At 43.6% G+C, this 18,523-nt stretch overlaps 1 protein-coding gene across 1 annotated transcript; it reads right to left on the bottom strand.

Moving 5' to 3' along the window:
- Nucleotides 1-1,756: 1,756 nt before the first annotated feature.
- JPT1 (Jupiter microtubule associated homolog 1) lies at nt 1,757-15,945 on the bottom strand. Its single transcript, XM_052657510.1, has 5 exons — nt 15,780-15,945; nt 9,581-9,723; nt 9,139-9,236; nt 7,757-7,775; nt 1,757-2,789 (listed from the first exon to the last, which is right to left on the bottom strand). Exons 1-5 carry the CDS (start codon nt 15,833-15,835, stop codon nt 2,641-2,643), a joined length of 465 nt encoding a protein of 154 aa, XP_052513470.1. The 5' UTR covers nt 15,836-15,945; the 3' UTR covers nt 1,757-2,640.
- Nucleotides 15,946-18,523: the final 2,578 nt, after the last annotated feature.

Raw genomic sequence — 18,523 nt, 5'->3', positions numbered from 1 at the left:
ATTTCCTGAATACATGTAAATATGCTGCGCTTAGTTACTCAGTCGAGTCCAACTCTGGGACCCCATGGACTGTAGCCTGCCAGGCTCTTCTGTCCATGGGGTTTTCTGGGCAAGAATACTGGAGTGGGCTGCTGTTGCTGTCTTCCTGTCGCTCCCCACCTGAACACCCTTCCCCTTCCTGATGCTTCTGTTCCATTGGGTTCTGAACACCCCAGTACTTCTAAATGGAACAGAAGCATCAGGAAGGGAAGCCTGGTGGTCTAATTTTAAAACACTTAAGAAGTAGACTGCTGCTGCTGCTAAGTCGCTTCAGTCGTGTCCGACTCTTAGCGACCCCATGGACTGCAGCCCACCAGGCTCCTCCGTCCATGGGATTTTCCAGGCAAGAGTACTGGAGTGGGCTGCTGTTGCCTTCTCCGAAGAAGACGACTAGGTATTAGCAATAAATACCAAGCCACTCAAGTCACATAACTGTGTAAAAAGCCAAGACTGTCATCAAAATACTGACTCTTCTGCCCTCATCATTTTAAGTTCAACTTCACTTTCTAAACCATAAGCTTTCTAAGGGGAAAAATTCAACACCCTTAGCAAACATGTTTATGAAGAATTTAAAAAATCTGTAACAGTACCAAGATGACCAGCAGAACTCCTTCACAACACTTTTGGCCTAGGCACTTACCTTCATAGCATGGAGAGCTAAAGCCAAGTTACAGTTATGACACAAATCAGGGAGCTGTCTTCCCCAGGTCTGTCCAGTTACTGAGAAAAGGGCGCAGGTTTCCTGCCTCTTTAGTTCTAACAGAAACCTTAACTCAGGTTATTTGTAGGATTAATCTGTTTTAGTGAAACTGGAAAAATTGTATAGCACAGCTGCCCGTTTTGCAAAATAATAAGGAAGAAAAACACCCCCACAACCTATGATTACCCTTTTTCTTCCCAAAGAGATGCTTATTAAGTCAAATGAGCTGGTGGTTACAAACCAGGCTTAAATCATTTCAACCACGGTGGGGGATGGTTAAAGGTGACCTGTTTCAAAGTCTTTTTTTTTTAACTTTTGGGGCACGCCCCTAGGATCTTAGTTCCCCAACCAGTGCCCCCTTGAAAGCATGGAGTCTTAGCTACTGGGCCACCAAGGAAGTACCCAAAAGTCTCAAAGTTAGGAATCGAGCTTCCGAATGATAGGCCCAAGGAACGCTGCTGATTAGCAGCGTAGGTACACGGAAAAAGCCATCGGACAGTGCCCGGTTTGGACGTTTGATACCTCGATCTGGAACTTTCTCCCTAGAACCCAGTGTGCTTTCTCCAATCTCCTGTATCACTTGACAAGACTCAGATGACCTTGTCCCCCTCTGGCTACATGACCCTTCTTTTCTTTGGAGCCCTCTTCTTTGATCACTAACCATCGAGGGGCATCCTGTAGGCATGAGAGAACTTAAAATATTAATGTTATCACCCAGCAAAGGAGGATAAGTGGTAGAAGAGTCCAAAGTGTATTGGCTAATAATTGTTCTGGAAGCCAGGTATCTGTATTACTCCTTTTACTACCAGATGTTAGTTAATGTTCATTTTGGCATTCTGCACTCACACTGTTTTCTTTACAGAGAAGCCCACTTCTCTCTAGGCCTTCCTTAAGTCTGTTTTAATTTGAAGGGCTCATCAAATCATTGGGTAGCAGGGTTGTTAGTAACAAAGAAAAAAGCAACTAAGCAGGTAGAACTGCGGAAACAATCTCAAAAAGATGACACAGGACACAGTGTTTCAAAATTTGTACATCGTTTACTTTAAGCAACAGTCCAGGGTTGTGAAGTACAACACACATTTTAAGGATGAGACTTTCGTTTCATGGTCAAGCACCAGCATCATGCACACAGCTTCAAGTTATCTAAGAAGAGCACTGCCCCCCCACGGGTCCCTTCCCCACGAAGACCCTGCCCCTGCTTCACCACCTGGAATTTATCAGTCTGAGTGAACATCAAGCCTTCCTCTGCGTGGGAGCAGCAGGCTTTGCTCAGCCAGTCATGTTAAGTATCTGGCTTAAATGTATCTTAAGGTTCAGAAATAAAAGGCAATTTTTTGTTTTACTTTTTTTTTGCTTTGCAGGCGGCAAGGCATAGGGCACAGGCCTTTTATCACTCCATATGGCACAGGAAGATGCTTTTTAGCAAAGGGCACTGAGAAGTTAGGGCAACACCAGGTAGGTTTCGGCATCAAGACAACCTTGTTTGGGGGCCTGAAGGGACAGCGCCTGTGGACTGTTTACTGGTCTGTCCAATCCAGGCTTGGTAAACCCAAGTAAAGCTGACCAAAAAAGGGTTTTAAAAACCTCAGTACAAAAGATCCTCTAACACATTTGAAACCAAATGGTTTGTTCTTAAAAACACGGTACTAAGTGTCACAAAGCTTTCCCTCCAATCTACTACTAGAAAACACTCATGCCAAGGCCTACAGACCCAGAGGAATAAGGACAGACAGAGAACCTGTTCTTCCAAAAAATAAAAATAAAATAAAAGACAGCAGTACATAAAGTGCTTCTTTTTTAATGAAACAAATCCAAAAGATGTCCAGTCAGGCTCAAGTTGTGCGGCTCACAAGCACGGAAAAACAAAGAAACAAAACGACGAGAGTCCGGGGCAGACGGAGCTAGCCCAGGACGAGGCTGGACTTGCCGCCAGGGGGGTTTCTCCGGGATGGCACAGGTGCCGGCGCCACTGGGCTGGGCACAGGGGCGGCGGGCACAGGCTTCTCCTCGCTCTGCCCCAGGGTGGCCTGCAAGTCTGTGTCCACGTTTTCTAGGAAAACAGAATGAAATTAAGACTAATAACTATTCCCAGTGAAGATGACGAGTCTAAGTTTTTTGAAGGGGCTTTTTGGAGGATGGTTCAAACCATGCCTAGAGCTATAAAGAAGAAAACAGTTGGCACATGGCCACCATCCAGAACCAGCCACTGTTAGTATTCTGCCGTATGCATCCCCAGGTCTTTCTCTGTGTATGTTCTTTCCTAAATTACTTAAGTATATGGCGACATAAATGTTTTAAATGTGAACATTACAGATAAGCTCTAGGTCCACCACTCCACTGCTGGGTGGGTCTCCTCCCCGTATTCCCAGAGGCCCCACTACTAACTGTGTGCATCCTCTGTCCATCTGTTTTGCGTAAGCTTTGTGTGCTTTATTTCCAGCATATCACAGACAATCTTGTTTTTATTGTATTTAACATAATTGATAGCAACTTGTCCCTTTTGGAAATTTACCCCCACTTATACACATGGTCAGGACTTCCCTGGTGGCTCAGCCGGTAAAGCGTCTGTCTACAATGCAGGAGACCCGGGTTCGATCCCTGGGTCGGGAAGATCCGCTGGAAAAGGAAATGGCAATCCACTCCAGTACTACTGCCTGGAAAATCCCATGGACAGAGGAGCCTGGTAGGCTACAGTCCACGGGGTCGCAAAGAGTCGGATACGACTGAGCGACTTCACTTCACTTATACACATGGTCAGGTGCTTCCCTGGTGTCAGTGCTAAAGAATCCGCCTGCAATGCCGGAGCCTCAGGTTCAGTCCCTGGGAAGAGAAGATCCCCTGGAGGAGGAAATGGCAACCCACTTCACTCCAGTAATCTTGTCTGAGAAATCCCGTGGACAGAGGAGCCTGGGAGGGCTACAGTCTATGGGGTTGCAAGATTCAGACATGACTGAGCAATTAAACAACATACACATGGTCACACTTGATCTTGCTTAAGTCACTGCTTTCTAGTATATATATAGTATATGTGATTAATCCTCTACTGATAGCCAAAAAGTAAAACCAGTCTGACCATTCTGAAACCGTAACGTGTGTACTCTGGAACACAGGCCCAGGGGGACACGCACTGTCGTCTTAAGTTTGAACAGAGACTGGGCGCCTCCTTCCACAGTGGCAGTCCAGGTCCACTCTAGCGCCCACGTCAGAGCATCCTCTACTCACATCGGTCCACTTCCCCCACTTGATAACCACCTCACCTTAATATCTGCCTAAGTGACAGGTGAAAAACGATTATTTAATTCTGTCATGCGTTAATGTTTCCATGATTAACGAGTGAGTCTGACTTTTTAAAAACCATGTAATATCCAGCTTACAGACGTTTATTAAAGACTCCACCCCCCGCCACTGATGGTTAATTATCTTAATCCAGTTACTCCCATCATATCAACCCTGCCCTTTCCTCATTAAAGTCTTAAGAACCAGTGTTATTATCACCCAATACATCCAGTCCTACATACTGCTTGACTGATTCCCAGACTGACTTGTGAAATTCTCAACCAGCATATAGGAATCCTTAACCAGGTTGTTGCCACTGATTCAAATTCAAGAGTAATAGCAAAAGAAAAAAAAATGCATTATTTTCTGCAAAAGGTAATTTTTATGAAGAGTTTAATAGTTTAAGGCATGTCAGACTTATTTTTAATTAAAAAGAAAAGCCAGCTCTCTTCATTTCAGTGTTAAATCTTAAATTCTGTTGCATATTCTAACACCTACCTTGCAATAATCACACAGAGGCACCTTTAGTATAAAAAACTAAGATATTTATAAGACTTGGAAGAAAAACTACCTTAAGGTTTAAAGACATTTATTTCCTCCTAGTTTAGAAGTTCCAAAACCCTGGAGCAGTGAAGCAGAAATACTGGTTATGACATATGCTATGTAAGAACTTTGTAAGCACTCATATTAGACACCAACGCAAAGTACTAACTCCAAAAAAAATTACTCATTAAAAGAAAAGTTCCTCATCAGACTAAACATTAAAGGTCCACATCCCTAAAACCACTTGTACTAAGTTTTCACTCTGCCGACTGAAACAGAGAAGTTCAAGGAGGAAGTCTTAGATCAGAAACATAACATCTCAGGAATATGCTACTGCTGCTTTAAACATTTCGTTTCATGAATTTTTGGACTATTTGATAGAACCTGACTTCTAAGGCATATAATGTTCTATACTATTCAACTACAGGTAAAAATGTAGTACACGCTTTCCAAGATGATAGCACTTAGTTATGAACCAAAGCTTGGAGAGAAAGGGTTACCCCTCAGCTTCCTGTTGCACAAGAAACTGGACCAAATGCATCAACACACCATACCCAAGTCCTCCGACAGGCGCCCTTAAATAACCTAGGGAAGCATGTCCAATTTACTGCAAATACAAACAAAACCCAAGAACCCAAATTTTAAAGCCATTCAAGACAGATGAATACAGACCACGAACTCCGCCTGAGCCAGTGTATCAACCCAAGCTGTTTCATTTCTGCTGCGAGGACACAGCCTCCCCACTGGACAGGATCTAACTGAATCCACCATCCGGGCCACCCAGCTGAGGAACACTTCAGACGGACACAAATGTTACCCGGCATGGTAGTTTATTTCCATAAAACGATTTTTAGATAAACAAGCTCATTCCTGCCAATCTCACGTTTGCCTTTATCATTATGCACGGAGCCGCTTCGTCTTTCACGACTGGGTGACAAGAAGCCAAACGAGAAAAAGGGAGGAAAAAGGCACCCGTGGAGACTACACAACCATGGCCCTTAACCTAAACACTCATTTATCCGGTCAGAAATACTCTGGCCAGCGATACAGGTTGGCTTGTTACTTCCTTGAGTCTGTGATAAGTATACGAATTAAGGGTAAAGGCTTTAGAAACTTTTATGGGACTTGACAGGGATCTTTTGTCTACTGAATCCAGTAATTTAAAAGATGTTTTTGTTTTTTTAAACAAAATTATGGCTTCTGCCATAATATACGTCCTATCTACTCCTTACTTGTCTTTTCTGGCATACCAGTAAGGTAACTTGATCAGACAGCAATGTCAGAAGAGAAAAAACCGACTCATCTAAGGATCACAAAATTAGAACCTCTAGAAAACACAACAGACTTGCCCGAAGGCAGGTAAGGACTTCTGCCCAAGCTTCCTGGACCTTCTCCCTCTTTCTTTAAGATTTCCAAAGTCCTCACTATAGACATTCCTGTGTTTAATTATCCCAAAGATGAAGGCAATATATCCAAGCAAGATCTGCTTTATTTAACTGAGCAGAACTGATTGGCTTTGCAGTGAAGTTGCCGACAGAACTGGGGTTGACTTTTATTCACTAGACATGGTCTGAATTGTCATGCCCCTTGTCATTTTATGACAGACAAGCTAAAAGTAGCAGCAGTCAGGAGCAGAGAATAGTCAGGTGCCAAACTGACGATCAATCAAAAAACACGGAAAGACCTGTACACGTTGCATGTGCTACTCACCTGAAGGATCTATAACACTGAGCTGGGGGTGGGGGAGAGAATTTTTTTCTTTTCTTCAGTTACAGCTCAAGAGTTTTATTCAGCAAACAAAGAATAGTTTACCCTCAAGGCGTGAAGGCAGGCCGACCCCAAAGGAGAGGTTAAGAGAATGAATTATTAGCAGGACAAATATGACATATATTTTCATAACTTCAGGGTCTCACATACTGCTGTGGGCTCCCCAAATATGTAATTCTATTCATTGATCAAAATTAGTGAATAAAGATTAGCTGCTTCTTGGGCCTCCCTGGTGGCTCAGTGGTGAAGAGAAGACAAGGGTCTGATCCCTGGTCAGGGAAGATCCCACACGATGTGGAATAGCTAAGCCCGTGCCACAACTATTGAGCCCGTGCTCCAAAACAAGAGAAGCCACCGCAATGAGGAGCCTGACCACCTCAACTAGACAACAGTCACCGCTCACTGAAACCAGACAAAAACCTGTGCAGCAACCAAGACCCAGCATAGCCAAAAATAAATAAAATTCTATTAAAAAAAAGATTAACTTATTATTCTTGCTAAATAAGGTCTGACATTGGAAGTATTTCTGAATACAAAAAGCAGCGGAATCAAAAAGTCAAGATTTTTTTTTTTTCTTTGAACCTGCAGAACAATCTTTTTAAATGGAACAAACTAGATAGCAACAAAAACTAATACACCTTCAGTCCAATGAGAAGCAATCTGTCTGCGGAGGGAAAACCCAGGTAAAGTTCACAACGGTTCAGAAGATTCTCCTCCCCTCACGCCCAGCGAGAGACAACAAGAAACTGAACAGGAATTTGTTTTCCTCGAAGACTGACTTGCCGAATGTAATGACAGAAAAAAGCCTTGAAGAAGCGGCTTTGTCCTGGGCCGGCTGCGTGTCACCGGGTCAACTTGAACCTGATGGCTGCAGGCCAAACACACGTAAACCTCACATCACATGCAGCAGCGATTCTCTGGCTCTTGTTAAAGAAGTGCCAATAAATACTTCAAAGATTTTAAATAATTAAATGATTACAGCTCTTTTCCACTTATAATTTGATGATGTGGATGCTAACTGATAATTTACACCTGCCTGCTAAAGTCATCATTCACAAGATCACAGGGTTACCGGTTGTCATGCTGAGTAAGCACTTCAGTAGAAAATCAACTGTAAATGTAATGCTGAGGTCTGAGCTTGCGATGCCAGAGACGGTTACTAAGAAGCTCTCACTGAGTGTAACAAATAACAACCTGATTGACATCCGTCTGTTCTGAAAGCTTTAGGAGGTTTCCAGCCTTGTTCTCGCTGCTGGCCGTGCTTGCTAGCTTCCATTTTGCTTTCCCTTCCCCCTAGAGGATGGACACTGGCACCTGGGGCTCAGCCAGGTTCACTCTCCAGCCAGCCTCTTTCCCCAGGACATGACTTGAGTCAAAATTGAGTCTATTCTAACATTCAGAAATTGGCATACTTTTTTCAGACATACTCACCATGAAGGTCACCTTCTCCCTGGAAAAGAAAAAAGTTACAATTTACTTCAGATTTTAATTTGGCCACACACAAAGAAAACAATCATAGTTCAGAGAAGCTACTGTCTCCCTGAAGACAGATGTCAAATTTTGTTTTGATGTAGTCAAGTTCAAGGTCAAGGTGCTCTTTACAATAAACAGCCTTTATTCAACTTGGAACAATGCTACACAAAAATGCTACTGGACCAAAAAAAAAAAAAAAAAATGCTACTGGATAAATTGCCCCAGTGCTAGTAACATGGTCAAAACACCAAAAACCCTTAACATTGACACTGATGATATCAGTTAGCACTTCAGAGGCGCTTTTATCAGAATGGGAAACTGGTAAACCTATCTTTCCACCCCTTTTCCTTTCTTTCTAATCTAGCTGTTGAAGGGCCTTCATCAATTCCAAAGCCTTTCTACCAGTCTGCCCACATTCAGGCGGCTGCCGTCTCCATGTGCCCTGAGGTCCCCAACTCGGGGACATCCCACCAGGCTTTCCAGACAAACATCTGGGGCCTAGGAGCCGTGCTCACCTGCAGACAACCAATGGTAACGCCGTGCAACAGCCTCCTGAAGTTTAGCTCAAAACAACAGGCAACATTTGCCAACAACTAAAACATCCCTGAGCTCAGATATGCTACTATGTGTGAGATACACAGGAAGTGCAAATGATCCGGTTTCAAAAAGCAATACTGAAGGATAAAGATGAACCCAACTGGTAGCAGAGACACATGAACAGACCAAGGTCACATGAACTCATTTTTCTGATCTACTCTATCAATCCTCCATCAGCAGTACAGTCAGTCCCTTTCCTAATTACCACTCGATGTAATAAAACTCCAGTGGATAAAAACCTAGTGGGAGAAAAAGCTCAGGGATGACTGGATAAATAATTTAATAGAGGCTCTTTGCCCTGGGTATTAACTCCAGGGATTGAGATCATAAGCAAAGCCTTTAGAGAGTTAGGATAGACAGATGCCCTTTGAGAAATTGTTGCTGGAGTGATATTGGTGATGATGGATGGGAAAGATTCACGAAAGTTACAGGAAAGCGATGACTAAGAACAAGGCTTATGCCCCTGTCCGTGGCCTCCTCCTTAGCCCTGCCCCACCTCCCCACCCCTCCCCATTTATGCTACTTTCTCTTTACTCTGTATTTCTATTTACTAATACTGTATTTTTTGATGTTATAATAAAAATTTAGTGGTTAAGTGCAAACAAACAAACAAAAAACAAACCCCGAAACTCCAGTGGCAAGTCTTAGTATAGTGGAGGAAGGGCGGGGGGTGATGTGAGGATTTCATTTCTAAAGGGCGTAAACCTCCAAGCCTGTCTCTCCCCCTGTATTGTTGCACTGACCTTCAGATCTAAGAAGTCTCCAGAGTTCGCTTCAGAAGAATTCCTTCTCTGGGGTCCAGATGACTCAGAATCTTCCCTGCCCCCACTAGACTTGGCACCTGAATCAAAATATACTTTCGTGAGGAATACCAGGGAAAGACCTAAAGCACGCCACTATATAATGGGCTCGCGTCACATGACAACATGAGCCCACAGTGTCAGGGAGTGGCGGCTAGTAAAATGCCACAGAGGGGCCACATGAGCCAGCTGACGGCTCTCCTTGTTCTCAGCCATCACACCAACTCCCGCATCTCCCCCGTCTTAGCCCCTGTCTCTCCTCCCATGACAAGCTTTAATTGTTGTTTCCCACGATTAAGCTAGATGTTAGTCAGCAGCACAAACCCAGGTGCAGTGGTCCTGCTGGGCCCACCCCTTGACCACTGACCACAGAGACGAGCAGTACCTGCCGACTTGGCCCAGGAAGGGGGATTTTCCTCAGGTGTCCCAAAGATGCTGGAGGCCATTTTGTTCCTCCTCACAGGTTGTTCTGTTGGTTCATCAAAACCTAATGAAAAATTGGATCCACCGCCAGGAGGCCGCAAAACCCTAGAAATGATGGCGAAATGTCAGTTTCAGATCAGATCAAGACGTTTCCTGGCACATGTTTTCAAACACCTTTCATTTCAGTTCACCCACCCATTCATTCCACACACACCCCCACAAAAGAGAACTGTTAATGGGAAAATTAGGAATTGATTCCAGTGTGGTATAAATTCAATGATGGACCTTAAGGTGGTGAGATTGTGCACCGCACCAGGCAGCTGAAACAGTCCTGAAGTACCAGCAACAGGCTGGTTGGCATCCCCTTTTAGGAACAGGCCAAAGCCTAATGGATCCTGTCTGCTAGGCCCAGCTGGACACATTTGCAAAGAAGTTTAGAAGCACATCTTGTTATTTATTTAAAAAAAAAAGTTTCCATTTTTATTTCCAACAAAACATTTTTAAATGGAAGAATATATATATACATGACCAACTCAGAAGCCCAAGGAAAGCTCGTAATCGCCTCTCCCATCTCAGCATCATCTATACACGTGTACCTCACTATTCTCACTAACCATCGCGAGTGACCAGTCACAAGGAGAGTCAATCAAGAGTTAAGTGTAGGACTCCATGACATGCTCTACACCCGTGAACCTTTAGACACCACCTACAGCTCTTGTGTTTGACAAGGAAATATGGCACTTTCCCATTTCCAGATATTCCGGACACAGGTTGACCAATTTGTCCCCTCCATGAAAAAACTCAATTTCATTTGTCCTGTCACTACTCAAAACATAGAAAATGGAGATGGTTTCATGGGAAGATGTCCTAACCACAGATTCAGTTCCTTTATGGTGATGGGAGTGGTCTATTTTTCTATTTCTTAAGTCATTTTGAGTAAGAAACATTTCTCTAGGAAGGTGTCCGTTTCATTCAAGTTTCCAGATAAATCTAGCTGTCATTTGTAAACTCAGCTCCTTATATTTGAAAGGAAAGGAAAAATTTAACACTTTAGGTAAAAATTCTCTTCTAAGTATCCCTCCAGAGGCATCCCCAAGCTGTGATTTTTTATTCCCATTCTAAATATTTTCTCATTTCCATTATTTTCTTCTTTGACCCATAAATTATTTAAAAGTACATTTGTAAATTTGCTAACATAGGTCTTTCTAGTCTGATTTCCAGCTTTCCATTATAATACAGACAGGATCTATGTGACATGTTCCTTTGAAATATGATGTGTTTTATGGCTTAATAGGTGCTTCATTTTATAAATCTTCTGTATCTGCTTGAAAGAAACATATAGTTAGCAGTGTTCTATATGTCTACTAGATAAAGCCTATTAATTGAGTTGTTCAAATCTACTGATTTTGTTTGCGCCGCATGTTATGTGGGATCCTAGTTCCTCACCAGAGATCAAACCTGCAGCCCCCGCACACATTGGAAGCACAGAATCCCAACCACTAGACCACCAAGAAAGTCCCATCAAATCTACTAATTTTTAAGTATGTTTTATCAATTACTGAGATTCTGTTACCAACTTCTCCTACAATGGGGGATTTTGTCAACCTCTGCTCAGGACTGTCAAGATAAGAATTCTCTCTCAAAAAGACCACCATTGGAGTATTTTATTTAGTTCAGAAGGGAGAACTGTGATGGATTAACTGGCTAGTCATTTTGATTAAAGGAACAAACCAAATATATATTCCTAACTCACTTCATTTACCACAATAAATTCCAGCTAGGTCAAATATTTAAATTTGAAGCCTAAGACAAAAATATTGGAAGAAAACCTGTACGAATCTGGTTCTAGTCATGAAGGCTTTCCTTCTAAGCGCAAGATGAAAGCCAGAAACCATGAAAAATGGACAGATTAAACTTGGCAAAAATACACATATTTGACAAAGGATGATAGAATCACTTTTAAAATAATTAAAAGAATCATGAGAGAAATAAAAATGGACAAAAGGGACTAACAGACAATTTAAAAATATGGGTAGTTTCTAAATATTAAAAATTCAAATTCACAAGCAAATAAATGAAACCTAAAACAAAAGAATATATTTTTGCTTATTAGGTTGGTAAAGATGAAAAAAAAAAGCCAATTTCCAGTGTGAACTGAAGTGTGAGAATATAAATTTGCACAAACTTTCTACAGATAATTTTGATAAAAATGTATCAAGTGTTTAAACTTGCTTCTACTTCCATAAGTTTTCCTAAGTAGATAAGCAGACATACGCACAAGTAAGCTTGCAGATGCAGGCTCGGTTAGGCCCAAGCAGAACAGAAGCAAACTGCTCGGACTTCCCCTCTCAACTATATCTAGTTCTCACCATCTTCTCCAGCCCAGTCAGGCCACATTCTTCCCTGTTCCGTGAACTGCTCTGCCTTATCTCCACCTCAGAATATTTACTCCCATATTTCCTCCTGCCCAGAGCACTTTCCACCCTTTCCTCGGTGACTGTTTCAGAATCCAGCCCATTTCTTAAACCTTCTCCTCTTCCAGGAAGCCCTCCATGACCTTGAGAAATCAGCAGTAGAACACCGAAAGGAAAGAATGTTAGATACCCTCTCTTTCTGGCCACCAGTTCTTTCTGTAAAGGACCAAACAGTAATTATTTTTGGCCTGTGGGTCATTCGGTTTTTTGCAGCTATTTCAGCTCCATAACAGCACAGAGGCAAGCCACAGGCAACACGAAGATGAATGAGGGCAGCTGTGTCCCAATAAAGCTTTATTTATGGACACAAATTTGATTTTCTTGTCATTTTCACAAGTCGTGAAAGATACTTCGTCTGGCCTTTTTCAGCCGTTTATACTTGTAAAAATCAGGTGCCAGCTGGACTTGGCTATCGGGTGGTAGTACACTGGGCTCTGCTCTGTCTAGTTCAACAAATAGCCTCATTTTTTAAAAGAACAAAGTCAGGCCTGGGGAAGTTCTAAATGAACTGCCCAACTTTAGTTAAAACAAGTGACAGAGATGGGGCCAGACCCCAAGCCCTGGCAGGCACATTTAAAAAGGGCTCAAAGTGAAGTAGGGGGATCACTCAATACCATTTTCTCTTTAAACTACAAACCTATATAGTTGGTGTTCTGATTGCTTTTCATGTTTTCTAGACTGAATATATTTCTTATATAGGTCCTCTAGCATCTTTCTCCAAATCTAATATTCATGTCTCTCCATAGTAAAATTCAGTACTCAATTTACACTAAATTAAAATGTCATTATTATTTTCCAGGGGTGGGGGTGGGGGGAATCCATTGTGTGCTTTTATAACATGTAAAACATTTAAAAGCCCACTGTTTGTAAGTCTCCCATATTAAATATTCACCCAGATTAAATTCATTAAATGAATTAAGAAATCATGTTCAGGCATACCTCTTATAATTTTGGGTCTGCTAATAAAATTGTTTAAATAATAATTTAAAATATGTTACAAATTCTTAATAGTCATTCTCTATGTTTAAGTCAGAAGTGACTAGGTTTTTATCATTTGTACCTCAGATCAACAGACACTTGAAATATTATAATCAAAATTAGCTTGCTTCAGAGACTTCCCTGGCGGTTCAGTGGTTAGGGCTCTGTGCATCCACAGCAGGGGGCATGGGTTTGATCCCTGGTAGGGGAACTAAGATCCCCCCCAAAAACAAAATTAACTTGCTTCACTGTCATCCCCTTCATTCCCCAGAGATTAGACTTATTCTCCTTACTATCATAATTAAATTCTCATGAATTATTTCAGCCAGATGAAAATCTTCAAAACCCTAATAGGCCAGGAATTTTTCTTCTTTTTTACCTTACAAAAAGAAAAAAGACACTACAATCCGAACACCAGCTTAGAAAAGAAAGTCAAAGCTCTGACCAGCCCAACTTTTTAAAGGTCTGTGTCCCTCTTGCAAGAGCAGGTTCTACCTACTCCGATGACGTCAGTGTTGTGGAGCCCATTTGTAACAGCGAGACATCCCCAAACAAAGGATTTGGATCATAAGAGAAATTATTTCAATTTTATTTTCTAAGATCCTGCTATTCTTCCTGAACTATGATAATGAGATCAGAATTACATATCTGAGACTCAACAAAAATGTGTCCATGAACTGCGGGTAGCAATTTTCAAAAAAGTACTCTTTTTCTTTCTTATCTCTTTAAATCCCAGAGTTTCCATGTGAGCTTTGCAGATCATTCCCTATCAGACTAAATTTATTATTTGTTTATAGAACTAGGAAACTGTTACTGAAGGAAAGAAGTTTTAAGAGAATTAGTCGAGAAGGAAAGGTAGAAGCAAATAAAAGGACAATGCTACATAGAGTCTTAAGATGACAATATTGGAGGAAAACTGATGACAAAAGGGGGTTAAAACATTTATTTTGCAAAACCAAAAGTCATGTATGTCTCACATTTCAAAGCTACAAATGAAAAAACTAGTGTGAGGATTCATTTGACCTGGTTACTTAAATTCTTTATGAATTCAGCACTAAACTGCGCTCAACCGCAAAGGATAAAAAAACCTCTGATTTTTTAATAGAATGCTTGAGTTTTCACATCCCAATCACTACAGTCTGGCCAGCATAAAGCTGACCTCAGGGCACAAAATGAAAAACCAAGGTTTCAGTTTGTTCCAGTGTCCTCTGGAAAAAAAAAATCTCACTGGAAGGATGACAAGAGAAGAGGGAGTGACCAGGGTTTGCGTAGGTCTATCTACTCAAGTTCCCCTTCCTCCGAGCAGCACACTGATTTAGTTGTTAAAATCTTCCCCATTCTTTTCTACATTTGAAAAGGCAACCAAAGAGTTGAAGTCTTAAGAATGTCATTTCCAACACTACCTCCTCAGCCTCACTGATGCGGCCTGCTTTTTGTCCCCAAGGACTCCAACCCCTGTGAGACACTGCTCTTTCACGGCTGTCTTCTTAGCCCCACAAAATGGCTCCCTTTGTGCCGCTTGCCCAGGACCCCAAGGCTGCCCACACATGACGGCGGGTCGTGGTCGGTGAAGAAGAGAGGCTCAGAAAAAGTGGAATCTAAGCTGCCTCCACGCCTTGGGCAGGATCCCAGAGACGCTTGTGTCCCACCTTGAAGAACAGCCTGCGTGCAATTAGCCGACACAATGTGGACATCTTCCACGGCATCCAAAGCCTTCCACCAAGTTAGGCAAGGGCTCGGAAGAGAGGCCCTCCCAGTCCACACACCGTGCCCAGGGCCCCCTTGCCTGGCTGCAGTGGCATGAGTGGCCAGAAAGGCTCGGGCTGCGCAGGTGGAGATAGTACGGAAGAGACAATGGATGTCTCCGGCCCCGCCCAAGAACAGGAAACCTCCTCCATCCAGCCCGGGAATCCGGCCCAGAGGTGAACTCATTTGGCCAACGTCAAAGGGGGAAGCGAAAGAGGTGGGATGCGAAGACCGAGGTCCGAAGGTTTGAGCGCAGAAAACCCACTAGGAACGACACGCTCCCCCTCCCATTCGGAGGTGGGCGCGGGAGGGGAAGGAGCAGGGGTCTTTCCTTTGTTAGCAGAGGGAAGGCACTTGGCGGAGGGTTTACGGTTGGGTCCTGAACGGGGGCGGGGATCGTGCTGACCAGCCCCGCCCGAAGACAAATGCCACCTGCCAGGCGGACCCGTGTGGGCAGGAGCCCGCCGGACCTGATCGCTGCGGCTGCAGGATCTGACCGCCACGCCGGGCGCGGGGCCACCCACCTGCTCTCGGGCTAGAGACAAGAGCGCGTTGTCGGGGGTGGGACAATGGGGCCAGATCAAGGTGCCCCGCGGGCTACCCGCACACCTGGGGCCCAAGACCACCGTCCTGGGGCCGAGCCGGCCGCGCCGCAAAAGGCAGAAAGCGAACCCTCTCAGCACGTCCCGACTAACGAAAACCGGCCGCACGGCGAGCGCGAGGGGCCCCGGCCCTTCCCAGCCCCTTGCTTCGGGGGAGGAATGAATGGGAGAGGAGCAGGAATCGGGCGGGGCCGGCGCGTGAAGCTCGCCGGCCGCACAAAGGCGGAGCCGGTGGCCGAGCCAGGCCAGTCGGCCGGGCGCGAGCGCAGCGCCCCGGGCACGTTACAGCCAACAACCAGCCGCCAGACCCGCCCGGCCCCCTGGGCAACAGACCTCCCGCCCCGGAAACCCCTCGCCTCACCGGGAGCTGTTCCTGCTGTTAGGGTCGACGCCCTTGAAGGTGGTGGTGGTGGTCATGGCGCCGAAGAGCGAGGTAGGCTGGCGCGGAGCGGAGCGGAGCGCTGAAAGGGTCAGGTCGGAGGGGCGCAGAGCAGCTATCCAACCCAGAGCCGGCGACCGCTGCAGGAGCCTCCGCCGCGGCTTGCCTGACGGACCACCGCTTTTATAGGGCTCGCAAATCCCCGCCCCCACCCCGGCGGCATTGGTCGATTCAAATGACCCTGTTCACTCCTATTGGTTCTCTGGAGTGCCAAGCATCCTGAGACGTCAAGACGGGCTGAGACGGGCCCTGCTCAGCCTAAACCCGCCCCCTTCCTAATCAGGGAAGGTCTGGGGACGTTTCCCCTCCCCCACCCCCAAATCTCGGAGATGATTGGACAAAAGACAAACCTGCCCCGCGCTCCGTACAAGTAGTGCTCGCTGTCACTTAAAAAAGTTACCTTGATAAAAGGAAAAACTCGCTCTGGGCTAGTTGGAAATCGCAAGTTGAGGACAGGTTTATCTTTACCATCATTTTGTCTTATTCATGGCGGATAGCTAGGGCATGCTCCTCAAGAGAGGAAAACGACTGCTACAATCCCACGTTTACTGAATACCTACTATGTGTCCTGCCTGGAAACCTGACAGTCCCAAAGCAGCAGCACTATGAGTCAGCAACAGAAGGCATACGAAAATGATCCCTTGTAAAATGACGGGAAATTCTTTACATTTTAATGTTACTATTTAGCTGTAACGCGTGGTGCATGCACTAAACCAAAATTACAGTCGTTCCGATTTGAGGGCCGGTTCTTAAGGCCGGTTAATGCCGGGCTTCGGGGAATGACTACATCCCTTGTTCCTAAGGCCACAGGAGTAGTCCAGGCCTCTGCAGCTGTTTATAACCGTTAAGTCATGACTCTTCCACCTGTCTGGGTAAATCAATCCCCACAACAAATGCAGACACACTTGTAGGGCTCAGGAATGACTGTTTATAAGATCATAATAGCAAAGTCTTGGGCAAACCAAAGGCGAGGCCTTCCTGGTCACGCTATTTCCTCAAGGCAGATCTCTCTATTTCCCTTAAGAAGTGAACTATATTCCTCTTTGTGTGGCCTCCTCCTTCCTGGCCATCTGTATTGGTTAACCACTCTCCTGGGTTTTCATGAAAAGCCAGAGACAAGCCCTCCTCTTCCAGAAGGCCTGGGTCATGTGTTTATGTGCTTACCACAAAAGCATGAAGCATACCACTTGTTTGGATTAAAATCTTCTCTTTCCAAAGGCTGGACCTAAAGTTCCTAAACTGTAAAACCTCCCCAAAAAATTCTTCAGGCCAACCTAGTGAGCATGCACCCCCTCTTCAAAAGTCAGTTATTAATTAGGAGGTAGTGGAATATGATGGTTGTGAGCTCAGGGTCTCAAAGGAGAAATTCAGGTTTGAATCTCAAATCTTATCTGAGCATTGTTTCATTTGCAACACAAGGATAGACTAGTATTTAGACTCCACAGACTTGAGAAGACTGGATGAGGTAATGGATGTAAGGTGCTTGTCCTGACATATCATCAACATGATAGCCATTTTTATTATCAGACTTACTTGGAAAGTAACCACATTTTTCTTTAAACAATCTGCAAGTGGTTTTGTTTTGTTAAATGAGGGATTTAGACTTGACTTTTAGGATCCATTTTCGCCTAAGTTTTTGAGTTTGCACTGGCTTGCCTTATTTCCTCTGGAAACCAGAAAGCCTATGTTCTAGTTCCACTTCCTCCCAACTTAAGACACTTGTAGGTCATTTATATACTTGAGCCCAGGTTTTTCATCTGTAAAATGGGTTAACAGCAGCTATTCTGTAAGATTTGGGATGAGATAATTAGGTATAACTGCATAATTAGGTATGGCTGCATAACAGAATAATCTATGAGCTTTTGGGGGATTTCTGGATACAAGATACAGCAGTGGATATCTGGAATAAGTTAAACAGACAATTCTCATATACATATAGCTTGGGCTGAGAACCTTTGCCTCAAAGGTAAGGAATCAGTTCCAAGAGAATCCTTTTTAACCTAATCTGATTTATGAAGAGTAAATTCACATAAAACAGACATCTGATTAAAGCCATCTGAGGTCTGTTTGGAACATTCCTTGTATTTTATAGTAAATACTGCCAGAAATTTCCAGAATAATTAGCCCTCCTATTTACTTGTTCACATACTTAACACTGAGTTGGTCAAAAAGCTCATTTGGATTTTTCCATAAGCTGTTTTGGAAAAACCCAAAGAATTTTTGGCCAACACAATAGTTTTGACCAAATTACCATACTTCACTTTCTACTGCAAAATTGAGATTTGGGGTAAAAGATAACGATATGTAGTTCTGCTATAATCTTTGCTTCAGATGACCAACTAAGTTGAAAATGGGACATTAATCAAATTACATTTTCCCCTCAAAGATCAACACAGATCAAGATCAAAAGATGCAAAAGGATGGGACAATGTGAATATCTGCTTATACAGTCATGAAGGCCTATCATTATGATTTTTAAAATACACACGAGTCTGTATCAATACAAAATTTGCTTCAAATTCTCAGGTTAACCTAAAAATCTAAAGAAGTAGAAGACACATGAAATCTTGTAACAAGGAATGATCCCACAGCTATTTCAGGACCTACAGCAGTGTTTTTAAACTTTTATGAAGCAGAATCCAAATATATAAAATAGATTAACAGAA

The sequence above is a fragment of the Budorcas taxicolor genome, chromosome 19, assembly GCF_023091745.1.
Source record: "Budorcas taxicolor isolate Tak-1 chromosome 19, Takin1.1, whole genome shotgun sequence".
Lineage (NCBI taxonomy): Eukaryota > Metazoa > Chordata > Mammalia > Artiodactyla > Bovidae > Budorcas > Budorcas taxicolor.
Note: the sequence above shows the minus strand (reverse complement) of the source record. Positions and strands in the feature narration are given on the sequence as shown.